Source organism: Terrapene carolina, unplaced genomic scaffold (genome assembly GCF_002925995.2).
Source record: "Terrapene carolina triunguis isolate 2854851 unplaced genomic scaffold, T_m_triunguis-2.0 Scaffold85, whole genome shotgun sequence".
In the NCBI taxonomy this organism is placed as follows: Eukaryota; Metazoa; Chordata; order Testudines; family Emydidae; genus Terrapene; species Terrapene triunguis.
The window spans coordinates 54,739,215-54,755,621 of record NW_020664436.1 but is presented as its reverse complement, the minus strand read 5'-3'; the positions used below and the strand labels follow the sequence as shown (position 1 = coordinate 54,755,621).

General features: G+C 44.2%; 1 protein-coding gene across 4 annotated transcripts in view; it reads left to right on the top strand.

The window, feature by feature from the left end:
- Positions 1 to 16,407, top strand: part of L3MBTL3 (L3MBTL histone methyl-lysine binding protein 3) — a 177,932-nt gene that overhangs the window by 103,907 nt on the left and 57,618 nt on the right. For all 4 annotated transcript variants that reach the window (XM_026649813.2, XM_026649812.2, XM_026649811.2 and 1 more), the window contains 2 exons: positions 2,300 to 2,410; positions 8,416 to 8,530. In XM_026649813.2, coding sequence (XP_026505598.1) covers positions 2,300 to 2,410; positions 8,416 to 8,530 — 226 coding nt within the window. The remainder of the gene's footprint in view (positions 1 to 2,299; positions 2,411 to 8,415; positions 8,531 to 16,407) is intronic.

Sequence of the window (16,407 nt, the reverse complement as noted above, 5' to 3'; positions counted from 1 at the left end):
ACATGCACCACCTTACAATGCCCAGAGTGGACCCAGGCATGGGTGCCAAAAGGACTGCAAAAGTGGGGAGCCCAGGCCCTCCCCCCAGAGCCCTCGAGAGAACCCCCTCACAGCAATCCGACCCTCCTGGAGCCCCTGCCTTTTCACCTACCCCCAACAGTCTAACACTCTGCCTCCCCCCCTCTCCTTACCTTACTCTCCCGCTGGCAAGCCCAAGGCCTTCAGGTAATGGGTCCTTTCTGCTTCCCAGACTCAGTTGATCCCCGCTACAGAGAGGGACTACCTCTGGGGTTTTGGCAGCTGGTAGGTGAGGGCCTGGCTGCTGGCATTTACTGTGACACAATGGGTCACAGCCAGCACGTGGCATAATGCAGAGCAGGACCCGGATGCCGGCCAGCTGGCCTGGGCCATAGCGTGCTCGTCCAGCCAGGTTTTAAAAAGTAGGGTGCCCTGAATTCCCTGTTTAAAAAGTGGGGAGGGCTATGGCCTTCTGGCCTCCACTGTCTCTAGCACCTATGGAGCCAAGGGCAAGCCCCATGGGACACGAGGTACCACTTCAAGGTGGGCTCAGCACTGACTATTCAGATTCACAATTACCATGTGTGATGCTTCCTTGGGATACCCAGGGTTGTGAGGCACCTTGCTGTTACCTGCATGAAGAAGCCTTGTCTGTGCCTGCCAGGGGTCAGCTCCCCAACTCCACTTGCCACAGGCAACACAAGTACTCCCTTCTCAGTCCACGCAGGCACTGCCGTCAGTTTTCAGTTTAGTGATCAGTATTCTCCAAGCATGCCCCAGGAGCATGCATGCTGACGAGGGGGGCAAAAGGGGCAATTGCCCAGGGGTCTGGGCGATTTAAAAGGGCCCGGGGCCCCCCAGCTGCTGCCGCCGCTACCACAAAGGCAGCTGGGGGCCCCCGGGCCCTTTTAAATTGCCCGGGCGGGCTGCAGGGCTCCTAGGTGTGTGCAGGGTGGTACCAGCGGCGGTGAAGGCAGCTGGGCGGGCATGTGGAAGCGCTGGTCGTGCCTGAAGAGTGCCCACTGACTGTTCCACCCTGGGGCTCAGAACTGCTGTCAGCAGGCCTGCCCTGGAGAGTCCAGCAGTCCAGCCCCTGTTCCACTGGACACACTCAGAATTCACAGATGTGCTAGTCCCGACGATATAGTATGCATCAACTTGTCAGTTTTACCTCTGGATCACCACTCCACTTAACACAGTGCTTAGATATGTTTATAGTGAAAACAAGCTTAAGTTTATTTATCAAAGAATAGAGATTTGACAAAAAGCAAGTAAAATTAATGTAAACAAAGGATTACATATAAAATAAAACCATAACACACAGTCTAGAGCCTAAACTTACCTAACAAGATGCCCTCTTGTCTAATAAGGAACTGGTTACCCAAAGTCCTCCTCACAGCATTTTTCAACCAGGATGGCTTTCATAAGACCAAGAATGCCAGAGCATCTCACTGAATCCCTTGATGTATTAGACCTGTCCTTTCTCCTTCTCCTGTAAACTGGGGCTCCCCCACCCCACCACTGTTCACCTCTTCCTGATAATTTTCTTCTCCTGATGTCCCCACAAACACTTTGTTAGCATTTGACTCCGTATGCAGATAGACTTGCATTGTAAGTTACGCAATGGCAGGGAGATACATGTCTCCCACAACCTGTCTGGTGAAACCTGCCTTTAACTTGAAGAACATAATTTCTAATATTATAAACGTGTCTCCTTACATGCTACCTGCACATCCATTTTTCAAAGATGATGTTGACCATCGTGACACAGGCTTTCAGTAGAGACTTTGTGACACTCTTTGATGAACTATTATATAAATACCAGACCCAGGGGATTCCTGTAACTCTTATGCATCCCTGTGCTATCCGTTAGTTGGCCTCCAGGGGCCCTTGGGTCACACTGTGACCTCTGTGGAAAACTTGTAAATGTAATCATAATTTAAAGTGCCATTTGATCTAGGATGAAAGTGTATGAGTGTAAGGCGATACAATATGTAGAATTATTGTGCAATATGCTGTTGCATAGAGGTGGAAATGCTCTTAAAACATTTATAGAGTGCTTAGGGGAAACTTACAGCATTAGTGATGATTTTATTTACGTAGGAGGCTGAAGTGATGAGACTAAAATCCTAGAGAGGTAAATTATTTTTCTAGTCTAAGTTATTTTAATACAACAGTTTTTATGTTTTGGTTTGGTTTATTTTGGAGGGGAATGATTGCCCTTATATTTTATAACAGTTTTTTTACATTTCATTAAAATACCCATCATCTCTCATTGTAGAAACCATCTCATGGATTTCAGAAAAATATGAAACTTGAGGTAGTTGACAAGAGGAATCCAGTACTTATCAGAGTAGCAACTGTTGTAGATATTGATGACCACAGGATAAAAGTAAGTCAGTCTCTCTCTTTCTTTCTCTAAATTGGAGGTCCTGCTTAGAGCATGTTGACTGTTGTTTTGTAAAATAAATACTGCAGTTCCAATATGAAGGACCTTGCTAGTTTGCACAGGAAGATATGAATCACATCGATGCACTGCTAAACTGACTCTCATCCTCCTCACTGATTAATACACAAGTAATTTCTTTGGAAGGGGTATCTCTATTATTTTTGTAGTCAGTGATGTGCTGAAATAGAAGCTAAGGAATAAAGGATGAGTGTGTTGGGAAATTGCATTGGGAATAGTTGAGATAAAAGTTGTTTTATAAAAGAATGTTGATGACTTAATAATACCCAATATCAAAAGATTGCTGTGATTTTTGTATTAGGGCTCATAAAATATTTGGAATAGATTAATGAAATCTTTCTCTATAATTTCCACCATGCAAAAGCCAAAGTGAGACAGGGCAAATCTAAAAAGAATGAATGAATACATAAATAAAGATTTCCTTGCTCCCTGTCAGGAGCTTCTGCGGTGTAGAAACTTATATTAATTCTGGACTTTTGATTGGATTAATTTCAAGTGACGTTTGCTAAAGGATTTGCTGTTTTTTTCAGAAGACTTGCATGTCTGGGTTATTTTTTGCTTTGATTTATAAATCATTTTACTTATTGAGTCTTTTAACCATTAACTAGCATTTTCTGGAATGCTAGCTAAATGAATATGAAGGATATTTCTTTCTGCAGTGTGCAGAGAGGTATTATGCATACATGGTATTTCAAGCAGCAAATGCAATTGACATTTCATTTTGAATCCAAATTAACAAAGGGTGTGAAGTCATCAAAAGTAATATCTGCACACCTACACATTTTCTGCATAAACTACACATTCGTTTGGTCCTGTCAAAAAAATTTTCCAGTCTAATATATTAAAATGTCAATATTTGTGATCCTTGCAGTTTAATTAACTTTATATTGTATATTGAAATAGCCTTGTATGTACTTTTTATAAATAAGATCATAAGAAATAAAGATCCGAGGTCTTTATTAGTACACTAATTTAAGTAAGTTAGTTAGGGTTGCAGATCTTTGGTCCCAACCTGAAGAAAATCAGTGATTGTCTTCTACAGAATCATGCAGTTCGGTCTCTCATCTGATTTAATTCCTTACCCTGAATAGTCAAATTTTACAAGAGCTGTAGATCCCTTTGTTTTGGGGGGTGGTGAAATTCATCCTTCTGCAGAGGCCCTTTACAAAGTCTATGTATTGTTTTAACTCCTGGTTAAAATAGGAATTTGATTGTTCTAAATGTTTAGAGCCCTTTTTGAGAGAAAGGACAGAATTTGGCCCTTAATTTAAAGTGTTAGTGTATATATATAAACATTATAACTGTCTAAATGTACTCATATGTTTTGAGCCTGACAATGTAACACACACACACAGACCCATTCTACTCCCACTGAAGTAGACAACAAACTTCCTTTCCCTTCAGTGGAAACACCCTAGATTTTGGGCATTAGTCTATGTCTACACTACTGATTAATCCAAATTTACAGAATTCGAATTTTGGAAACAGATTGTATAAAGTCGAATGTATGCGGCCACACTAAGCACATTAATTCGGCGGTGTGCGTCCATGTACCGGGGCTAGCGTCGATTTCCGGAGCGTTGCACTGTGGGTAGTTATCCCATAGTTCCCGCAGTCTCCCCCGCCCATTGGAATTCTGGGTTGAGATCCCAGTGCCTAATGGGGCAAAAAACATTGTTGCAGGTGGTTGTGGGTACGGCCTCACCCCTCCCTCCATGAAAGCAACGGCAGACAACCATTTCGCGCCTTTTTTCCTGGGTGAACACTGCAGACTCCATACCACGGCAAGCATGGAGCCCGCTCAGCTCAAGACAGCAGTCATGAACATTGTAAACACCTCGCGCGTTCTTGTGCAGTTTATGCTGAACCAGGACCAGAAAAATGAGGCGAGGAGGAGGCGGCGACCGCAGCGCAGCGACAAGAGTGATGAGGACATGGACACAGAATTCTCTCAAACCACGGGCCCCGGTGCTTTGGAGATCATGTTAATGGGGCAGGTTCTATCCGTGGAACGCCGATTCTGGGCCCGGGAAACAAGCACAGACTGGTGGGACCGCATAGTGTTTCAGGTGTGGGACGATTCCCAGTGGCTGCGAAACTTTCGCATGCGTAAGGGCACTTTCATGGAACTTTGTGACTTGCTGTCCCCTGCCCTCAAGCGCCAGAATACCAAGATGAGAGCAGCCCTCACAGTTGAGAAGCGAGTGACGATAGCCCTGTGGAAGCTTGCAACGCCAGTCAGCTACCGGTCAGTCGGGAATCAATTTGGAGTGGGCAAATCTACTGTGGGGGCTGCTGTGATGCAAGTAGCCAAAGCAATCACTGAGGTGCTGCTACGAAAGGTAGTGACTCTGGGAAATGTGCAGGTCATAGTGGATGGCTTTGCTGCAATGGGATTCCCTAACTGTGGTGGGGCGATAGATGGAACCCATATCCCTATCTTGGCACCGGAGCACCAGGGTACCCAGTACATAAACCGCAAGGGGTACTTTTCAATGGTGCTGCAAGCACTTGTGGATCACAAGGGACATTTCACCAACATCAACGTGGGCTGGCCGGGAAGGGTTCATGACGCTCGCGTCTTCAGGAACACTACTCTGTTTAAACGGCTGCAGCAAGGGACTTACTTCCCGGACCAGAAAATAACCGTTGGGGATGTTGAAATGCCAATAGTTATTCTTGGGGACCCAGCCTACCCCTTAATGCCATGGCTCATGAAGCCATACACAGGAAGCCTGGACAGGAGTCAGGAGCTGTTCAACTACAGGCTGAGCAAGTGCAGAATGGTGGTAGAATGTGCATTTGGCCATTTAAAAGGTTGCTGGCGATCGTTACTGACTCGCTCAGACCTCAGCCAAACCAATCTCCCCATTGTTATTTCTGCTTGCTGTGTGCTCCACAATCTCTGTGAAAGTAAGGGGGAGACCTTTATGGCGGGGTGGGAGGCTGAGGCAAATCACCTGGCTGCTGATTATGCGCAGCCAGACACCAGGGCGATTAGAAGAGCACACCAGGAAGCGCTGCGCATCAGAGAAGCTTTGAAAAGCAGTTTCATGACTGGCCAGGCTACAGTGTGAAATTTCTGTTTGTTTCTCCTTCATGAAAACCCGCCCCCTTTATTGACTCATTCTCTGTAAGGAACCCACCCTCCCCCTTCCCCCAGCTTGCTTTCAAAGGAAATAAAGTCACTATCGTTTAAAAATCATGTATTCTTTATTAATTGATTATAAAAAGAGGGTGAGAACCCGGGTGGGGTTTGGGAGGAGGATCGGCGGGAAGGAAAAGGCCACTAAAAAAAGGTTAAAAAAATGACAGCCTTTTGCTTGGGCTGTCCACTGGGGTGGAATGGGAGGGTGTACGGAGCCTCCCCCCCCCCCCCCCCCGCGTTCTTACACGTCTGGGTGAGGAGGCTATGGAACATGGGGAGGGGGGAGGGGGGTTATACAGGGGCTGTAGCGGCACTCTGTTATCCTGCTGCCGTTCCTGAAGCTCCACCAGACGCCAGAGCATGTCTGTTTGCTCACGCAGCAGCCCCAGCGTTGCATCCTCTCTCCTCTGATCTTCCTGCCGCCACCTCTCATCTCGAGCGTCCCTCCTGTCCTCACGTTGGTCCCTCATGTCCTCACGTTGGTCCCTCCTGTCCTCACTTTCACTGGCATCTTTCCTATACTTTGCAACCGTGTCCTTCCACTCATTCAGATGAGCTCTTTCACTGCAGGTGGATTCCATGATTTCTGTGAACATCTCGTCTCGCGTCTTCTTTTTCCGACGCCTTATCTGAGATAGCCTTCGGGACGGAGGAGGGAGGCTTGAAAAACTTGCAGCTGCTGGAGGGAGGGAAAAAAGGAGAGAATTTTTTAAAAAGATACATTTTACAGAACAATGCTTATATTCTTTCACGGTGACCAACACTATTCACATTACATAGCACATGTGATTTCTGTGCAAGGTCGCATTTTGCCTCTTAATATTGAGTGCCTGTGGCTTTGCTGCTAGAGATCACAGACGCAGGTCCGGGCAACAGAATTCGGCTTGCATGCGGCCATGGTAAGCCATTGTCTTTCGGCTTCTGCGCCCTCCTTTCCCACATACCAAGCAAAGCCCGTTGGGTGCTGCGGTTTTCCTGTTAACCTTCAGCAGCAGAAAACAAACTAACCCCCCCCCCCCATCCAATTCTCTGGATGATCGCTTTATCCCTCCCCCCACCGCGTGGCTGGTATCAGGGAAGATCCCTGCAGGAACCAAACTAACACCCCCCACCCCGCCATGAATTCTCTGGGATGATCGCTTTACCCCTCCCCCCACCACGTGGCTGGTATCAGGGAAGATCCCTGCTAGCCAAACGCAAAAAGCTCAGGGCCAATTCCTCTCCCCCCCCGCGCTTGGCTAACTGCAGGGAAGGATTTCTTTTCAGACACAGGCAAACAGCCCAGTAGGAATGGCCACCTCTGTCCCCTTAATTAAATTCCCGTATTTCAACCAGGTTACCATGAGCGATATCACTCTCCTGAGGATTACACAGCGAGATAAAGAATGGATGTTGCTTGAATGCCAGCAAACACCGGGACCATACGCTGCCAGGCTTTGTCATGCAATGATACCAGATTACTTGCTACTAGCATGGCATGGTCAAGTGTCCTACCATGGAGGACGGAATAAGGCTGCACTGCCCAGAAACCTTGTGGAAAGGCTTTTGGAGTACCTCCAGGAGAGCTTCATGGAGATGTCCCTGGAGGATTTCCGCTCCATCCCCAGACACGTTAATAGACTTTTCCAGTAGCTGTACTGGCTGCGAATGCATCCCAAGTCCTAAGGGCAAAGTAATCATTAAAAAACGCTTGCTTTTAAAACAAATTTTATATTTTAAAAGGTAAACTCACCTGAGGTCCCTTCCATGGGGTCATGGTCTTGGATACTGGCTTGGGAGGGTACTTCAGTCAGGCTGAGAAAAAGATCCTGGCTGTTGGGGAGAACGGAGTGCTGTGTGCTCTCCGCAAGCTCGTCCTCCTCCTCCTCGTCCGCAGAATCCTCAGGTGTAGCTGATGAGATTACCCCTGCCTCGGAATCCACAGTCAGAGGTGGGGTAGTGGTGGCAGCCCCCCCTAGAACTGCATGCAGCTCAGCGTAGAAGCGGCATGTCCACGACTCTGACCTGGAGCGACCGTTTGCCTCCTTTGTTTTTTGATAGGCTTGTCTGAGCTCCTTGACTTTCACGCGGCACTGATCTGAGTCCCTATTGTAGACTCTCTCCATCATGCCCTCGAGATTTTTTCAAAAGTTTTGGCATTTCGTCTTTTCGAACTAAGTTCTGCTAGCACTGAATCCTCTCCCCATATAGCGATCAGATCCAATACCTCCCGTACGGTCCATGCTGGTGCTCTTTTTCGATTATCGGCCTGCATGGTTACCTGTGCTGATGAGCTATCTGTGGTCACCTGTGCTCTCCACGCTGGGCAAACAGGAAATAAAATTCAAATGTTCGCAGGGCTTTTCCTGTCTACCTGGCCAGTGCATCCGAGTTCAGATTGCTGTCCAGAGCGGTCACAATGGTGCACTGTGGGATAGCTCCCGGAGGCCAATACCATCGAATTGTGGTCACACTAACCCTAATTCAAAATGACAATATCGATTTTGGCGCTACTCCGTTCGTCGGGGTGGAGTACAGAAATCGATTTTAAGAGCCCTTTGTTTCGAAAGAAATGGCTTCGTTGTGTGGACGTGTGCAGGGTTAATTCGATTTAACGCTGCTAAATCCGAATTAAAGTCATAGTGTAGACCAGGCCCTAGTTTATACTGCTGTATAATTTCTACAGTTTTCTCATGTTATTTCTCTAAAAAAGCTGACATTATAAAGCCTAACATTTTGAAAGATTGTTGAGGTAAAGTGACTTTATAGAGAATTTTTCTGATGGTTTTTGTTTTCCTTTTAGGTGCACTTTGATGGCTGGGATAGTATTTATGATTATTGGACTGATGCAGATAGCCCTGATATCCATCCCGCAGGCTGGTGTGCAAAAACTGGACACCCACTTCAGCCTCCTCTTAGTAAGAGAAATCATAAGCTGGTATAATTTTAAAATTATGATAAGGGGCATGTGTAATTTGTGTAGTGCTTCCTCTGTGACACAGTTCATAGGAAGGCAGCAGTTTGTATATACAATATAAAATAAGTAGATGTGACGTTTATAACAAAACACATAATTTGAGATTTGGCATAATTAATTGTTTTTTGACTTCACTGATCTTGTAAATGAAATTTAACAATTATGCATAAGAATTACACTCGTATGCTAGAGGAATTCTAACAACCTGTGGGGAATTCCTGACCTTACTGAAATCAGTGGCAAAACTCTCATTGACTTTAGTTGGCCCAGGATTTTGCCCCTGCGTCCTCTTTCCACATATTGGAATATTAACTTGTTTTCCAGGCCCAACACGGTGCAGACTTTTTGAAAAGGCACTTGATTAAAATGTGGTGCCAGATGCTCAAAGTAGGCTCAGTCCCTTTCTTGCTCCAGGCCTGCAAAGGAGGCTTGAAGCTGCCAGTTTGAAGGTGATTCCACCAGACACACAGAGCAGACATAGTCTGTGAGCTCCTGCACAAAATGGATGTGCTCTGGGGATGAATCAAGGTTGTGTAGTGAAGGAGGCTGTATAGGACCTTTTTTTAACTTGTTGTGGAAGTTGGAAGGCGTCTAATGAATGAGGCATAGGATTGCCAGGAAGAGAGAGGCCGGTCTCATGGCTTAGTCAGTTCAATGCTGCCCTGGAGAATTGGATTCTATCTCTGTCTCTGCCACAGAGTTTCTATGTGATGCTAGTCAAGTCACTTAATCCAAGCTTCTTATGTGTGTGTTCCTCATTTTCTGGATGACTGACTTGAGACTCTGGGGTCTGATTTGCAGAAGTGCTGAGCACTCACAGCTGCTACTGAAATCAATAATAGAGAATGCTAAGTAAGCAGAAAAATCAGGTCCTAGATGTCTTAGATTGGGCACCCAGAATTAGTGGATACTTTTGATCTAATTTCTCTGCCCTTCAGCTCCCTCTCTGTAAAGTGGGAATGATAATATTCCCTCATTTCACAGGGATTTTGTGAAAATATATCCATTAATGTTTATGAAGCTCTCAGATACTTGTTCGCTTCCAGCATGCCTCGTCTTATTACAATCCTTTTTTAATCTTAGTAGTAGTTTTTAGTTGTTGGTTAGTTAGATTTTAGTTTTAGTGAGAGGAGTGCCTCTTTTCCTTTCTTCTCCTATCAGGGAGACTTGCCTCCTGAGGAGGGTATGTCCAGCTCCCTAGGCTTCAACTATTGCCTCACTTGCTGGGAGGCTTGGATTGATGACCACTCCAACTGCATTCACTGCTGTGGAGAATCACACATTCTGCAGAAGTGTAACTTCTGCTTATCCCAGAAATCTAGGGCCAGCAAGAACCAGGAGATCAAATTGAGGCTTCGGATGATGGAGCGCTCCCTTCGCCCCACATTGGAACCAGATCGGGGGACCCCCTCCCATACACCAGTCTCTGGGAAGGTCTAGTATCCTTTTTGACCTTGGCTCATTACTCCCCCAAGAAGGGAGAGGCCTTGGAGACCTTCAGAGGCCCCAAGAAGAGGGGCTGTGACTCGCCCCATAAGGAGTCTGCGCCAAGAGACCTCAGTCTCCTAAGTCAGCGGGTCGTGGAATCGTCAACCTCTAGACCTGGTACGATGGAAGCTGCAGGTTCCTCTGGTACTGCTAGGGCTGGAAAACCAAGAAGCTGCTGCAAGAGCAAACATGGCTCTGAGCGAGCCTCAGTACTGACTGGGGATGACAAGGAGAAACATTCTGCCAGATAAGAAGCATCTCTTCCACCAGTCTCTCCCGTGGAGGGTTCTAAACCATTGGTACTGTTGGCTTCCAGAGAGACTATCGCGTCGGTACTGGTGCCCCATTTGGTGCCTCAGGAATTTTGATTCTTGAAGGACTTAGCTTTAGCAGAGGAACCGCAGTCCTCACAGATCATGGGCACCAAGGATCCCGCATACCAAGACTAGCTTGGTCCCCAGACTCCCATTTATCATTGGCACCAACCAGTTCACCACCATTTTCAGTTGGGGCTCCTCCACTGCTCTGAGGAGGATGACAAAGGGGACTTTCACTCAGCCCATTCAGTCTCATCAGTCTCTGCACAGGGTTCCCCCACCCATCCTTAAACAAACCCTTTCTACGTGGGTCATAGACACAGGGAAGAGTCCAGTGCAAGTCATCACAAGTGGTGGGATCAACCCTGGATGCCACCACCTCTGCCGTATGAACACCCGCAATGATCATACTGGGACCCTGGGCTGCTTACTGTTAGCAGTTTTCTAGGGCTCTGGGCCTAGCCCACTGGGATGAGAGGGAAGTTCACTTTCTGTCACCTCAGACAATTCCCCAGCAGAAGGAGATGTTTGTGGAATAAGAGGCTAGGGAGGATGAGGAGGCTATTCTTCAATCCACTATCTTCTCCTCATCGCCTGATGAAGCAGTGATACCCCCTCCATCATCTGTGGCTGATGACTTTAAGTAGCTCCAAGACCTCAACAAGTGTGTGTCGGACTCAAGGTGGTCAAGGAATTGCAAAATAAGTTATTGGTAGGCCCTACCAAATTCATGGTCCATTTTGGTAAATTTCACTGTTATAGAGTTTAAAAAATCTTAAATTTCACGGTGATGTAACCATTGTGGTCCTGACCCAAAAGGGGATCATGGGGGAGGGTTGCAAGGCTATTGTAGGGGGGTTGCAGTATTGCCATCCTTACTTCTGTGCTGATGCTGGTAGAAGCAATGTGGTAGAGAAGGAACTGAGGGCGATTCACTCATGCAGCCCTATAGCTTATGTAGCCTTGGTATAGGGCATGAGGGTGCGTAGGGTACATGCCCAGGCCAAACAGATGCTGCTAATGAAAGTCTCCTGTCAGCACATGGGGTTCATGCACACCTGAAGTGGAGCACCCATAGGGACACATCTCAAAGAACTATGGTTGCTTTTCCATCCTCTTCTGTATAAATACATTTTTGTCTTATCCATAAAGAAGATATTTGAGGGACTGATTTTTGTTTTTCCTTTCACCTTTTTTCCCCATATCTACATTTAACTTTCCCCAGTTTTGGATATTGCCAAAGTGGGCTAATCTCTTTGCTTGTGTAAATGGGCAAAATTCCATTGAAATGAATAGAACCATGCCCATTTACACCTGCAGAGAATTTGGCCCTTTGGCGCTGACCCTCAGCTGGCTCGGTGTAGGTGCAGGATTCCTTTCTCTTTTATAGACATACAAATAATGGAATATAGGAATTGCCATACTGGATCAACACAGATTTCAGAGTGGTAGCCGTGTTAGTCTGTATCAGCAAAAAGAACGAGGAGTACTTGTGGCACGTTAGAGACTAACAATTTTATTTGAGCATAAGCTTTCGTGGGCTAAAGCCCACTTCATCAGATGCATGCAGTGGAAAATACAGTAGGAAGATATATATACACAGAGGACATGAAAAAATGGGTGTTGCCATACTAACTATAAACGAGGGTAATCAGTTAAGGTGGGCTATTATCAGCTGGAGAAAAAAAAACCTTTGTAGTAATAATCAGGATGGCCCATTTCCAACAGTTGACAAGAAGTTGTGAGTAACAGTAGGGGGGAAAAATTAGCATGAGGAAATAGGTTTTACTTTGTGTAATGACCCATCCACTCCCAGTCTTTCTTCAAGCCTAATTTAATGGTGTCAAGTTTGCAAATTAATTCCAATTCTGCAGTTTCTCGGAGTCTGTTTATGAAGATTTTTGTTGGAGTATTGCGACATTGAGGTCTGTAATCGAATGACCAGAGAGGTTGAAGTGTTCTCCGACTGGTTTTTGAATGTTATAATTCTTGACGTCTGATTTGTGTCCATTTATTCTTTTGCATAGAGACTGTCCGGTTTGGCCAATGTACATGGCAGAGGGGCATTGCTGACACATGATGGCATATATCACATTGGTAGATGTGCAGGTGAACGAGCCTGATAGTGTGGCTGATGTGCTTAGGTCCTGTGATGGTGTCCCCTGAATAAATATGTGGACAGAGTTGGCAACGGGCTTTGTTGCAAGGATAGGTTCCTGTTCATGGATGGTCCATCAGGTATAGTACCCTATCTCTGATAGTGGCTAGTCCCACTATACAGTCAAGCAATGATTGGTTTTTGTTTGTTTTTAAATCATAAATTCATATCCAAACCCCAAATTTCTAAATTTCATCTGGTTCCAAATTTATCTGAAATTTACCTCTGCTCTAGCTAGCAGTAGAATCATTTCCCAAGAAATAAAGAAATGCCAGTTTGGTCATTTGAAATGTGTGCAACTGCAGCAGTAAATCAGAGACATGGTGTTTTTGTTTTATTTTTTAAACTGCTAAATCTCTAATTATTGACACTGAGTTTACCACCAGTTTCAAGCTCACCATGGCCAATTGTAGAGAATGAACACTTTGGTTATTAGAGCAGTGACTTGTAAGTATCTATTTAATGAAAGATGTGAGAGTAATTGAAGTGACAATTTAAGGGCTATTTTCTTCAGTCTTTGGGCTTATTGTTTTCTTTATTGGATTGCTTCATTATGTTAATGAGTATTTGGGATTGAACAGAATAGAATTAGATTTTATATTTGCCTTTCATATTCAGGGCATTTCAACATGCTTTACAAAATAATGAACTAAAGAGTGGCAGCAGGCAGTGACTTTAAAGGCAAATATAGCAGCCATTTTCTACTCATCAACCACTCACATGTGGCCTTGGGCATTAGAAAGATTGTTTTGCTTGTTATTATTGTCCCAAGGCATCTTCTCAGGCCTTCAATTTTCCTGTTCTACTCCCAGTCCTTGCCCCAGATTTGCATGATTAGTTTTGGCTCCATCTGGAACTCATCAATATTGCTCATGACTAAACTGAATAAATAGGTGGCGGCCCAAAGAGATTGTTAAATAATGTAGTCTGAACTGTATCTCATAGGACATTAAACCTCATCCATTTACCCCTATTAAGACGAGTAATTTGTGTTTGACTAAAGCATATCTTACAGAAAAGGCATCTAATCTTGATTTGAGTACTCCAAAAGATGGAGAATATACCACTTTCCTTGGTAGTTTGTTCCAGTGATTAATCACCCTCTCTGTTGAAAATGAATGCCTAATTTCTAGTTTGAATTTCTCTGGCCTCAGCTCCCTACCATTGGTTCTTATATGTTTTTCTGTGCTAAATTAAAGAGCCCTTTATTCCTGGGATTTTGTCCCTGTGAAGGTACTTAGCCACTCTACAGGCTTCTTTTTGATAAATAAAACAGATTGAGTTCTTTACATTTCTCACAATAAGGCATTTTGTCCAATCCTTTAATAATTTTTGTCTCTCTTTTCTGCACGATCTCCAGTTTTTCAACATTCTTTTTAAAATGCGGGCATCAGAACTGTACGCAGTATTCCAGTATCGGTCTCACCAAAGCCATATACAGATCTAAAATCACCTTCTTACTCCTAATCACTACTCCCCTGTTTCTACATCCAAGGATCACATGAGCTCTTCTTGACACAGTATCTCACTGGGAGCTTATGTTGAATTGCTTACATAAGAACATAAGAATGGTCATCCTGAGTCAGACCAATGGTCCATGTAGCCCAGTATCCTGTCTTCGGACAGTGGTTGGTGCCAGATGCTTCAGAGGGACTGAACAGAACATGGCAATTTATCAATTAGTCCAGTCCCAGCTTCTAGCAGTCACAGGTTTAGGGACACCTAGAGCATGGGGTTGCAACCCTGACCATCTTGGCTAATAGCCATTGGTGGACCTATCCTCCCTGAACTTACCTAATACTTTTTTGAACCCAGTGATACTTTTGGCCTTCACAACTTTGCCTGGTAGTGAGTTCTGTAGGTTGACTGTGCATTGAGTGTAGTATTTCTTTGTTTGTTTTAAACCTACCGCCTATTAATTTCATTGGGTGACCCCTAATTCTGGTATTATGTGAAAGGGTAAATAACACTTCCTAATTCATTTTCTCTACACCATTCATTATTTTATAGACCTCTGTCATATCCTCCTCTTAGTCATCTGTTTTCTAAAATGAACAGTCTCAATCTTATTAATCTCTCCTCATATTGAAGCTGTTCCATATCCCTAATAATTTGTGTTGCCCTTCTCTGTACTTTTTCAATTTCTAATATTTTTTTTGAGCGGCGGTGACAAGAACTGCACACAGTATTCAAGGTTTGGGCGTAACATGGATTTATGTTGTGGCATTAAGATATTTTCTGTCATCTTATCTCTCCATTTCCTAATGGTTCCTAACATTGTTAGATTTTTTGACTGCCCGTTGCACATTGAGCAGATGTTTTCAGAGAATTATCCACGATGACTCCAAGTGGCAACAGCTAATTTAGACCCCATCGTTGTGTGTGTATAGTTGGGATTATGTTTTCCAACGTTCATTACTTTTCATTTATTAACATTGAACTTCATCTTTCATTTTCTTGCCCAATCACCCAGTTTTGTGAGAGATGCCTTTGTAACTCTTCTCAGTCTGCTTTGGACTTAACTATCTTGATAATTTAGTATTGCCTGCAAACTTTGCTACCTCATTGTTTACCCCTTTTTCAGATCATTTATGAATATGTTGAATGGCATTGGTCCCAGTACAGATCCTCGGGGGACCCCATCATTTACCTCTCTCCACTGTAAAAACTAATCATTTATTCTTGCCCATTGTTTTTCCTATCTTTTACCAGTTACTGATGTGTGAGAGGATCTTCTCTCTTATCCCATGACTGCTTTCTTTGCTTAAGAGCATTTGGTGAGGGACCTTGTCAAAGGCTTTCTGAAAGTCCAATACGCTATATGCACTGGATCACCCTTGTCCACATGTTTGTGGACCCCCACCTCAAAGAGGCATGGTGAGACATGATTTCCCTTTACAAAAGCCATGTTGACTCTTCTCCAACATTTTGTTTTCATCTATGTGTCTAATAATTCTGTTCGTTACTATATTTTCAACTAATTTATCTGATACTGAAGTTACACTTATTGGCCTGTGATTGCCAGGATTGCCTCTGGAGCCTTTTTTAAAATCTGCATTATATTAGCTATCCTCCAGTCATGTGGTACAGAGAATGATTTAAGCATTAGGTTACATACTGCAGTTAGTGGTTCAGCAATTTCATATTTGAGTTCCTTCAGAATTCTTGGGTGAATACCATCTGCTGGTGGTGACTTATTACTGTTTAATTTATCATTGTTTCCAAAATCACCTCTATTGACACCTCAACCTGGGACAGTTCCTCAGAATTGTCGCCTAAAAAAAATATGGCTCAGATGTGGGAATCTTTCACATCCTCTGCAGTGAAGACCAATGCAAAGAATTCATTTAGTTTCTCCGTGATGGCCTTGTCTTCCTTCAGTGCGCCTTAAGCACCTGGATCATCCAATGGCCCCACTAATGTGTAACAGGCTTCCTGCTTCTGATGTATGTCAAAGTTAGATTCAGGACTCATAATTTGTTAGACCACTCTGTTTATTAGCACAGCGCTCTGCTAATACACCCAGATAATGTGAGCACCATGCAAGACCCACGCTACCTTATTTTATACAGATAAAAAGGGTGCGAACTTAACAAGAGGACAAAGAAAGCAGAACTGACAAGTTTAACTGAGGCTAGACATACATATTCCATTTCCTTACTAACTTTTACAGATCTCCGGTTAATTTTCCACCATTAGCTTAAGTGGACTCATTGTTTATGCCTTAATGTTTCTTTTCCTGACACCTGTATTTCAACATTCCTTATTTATGCTTAAAGGTACATACAGCATTTCTTTAATCCATTCTATTTTTACAATATAATTCATTCTACTTTCACATGTACTTAAAAAAAA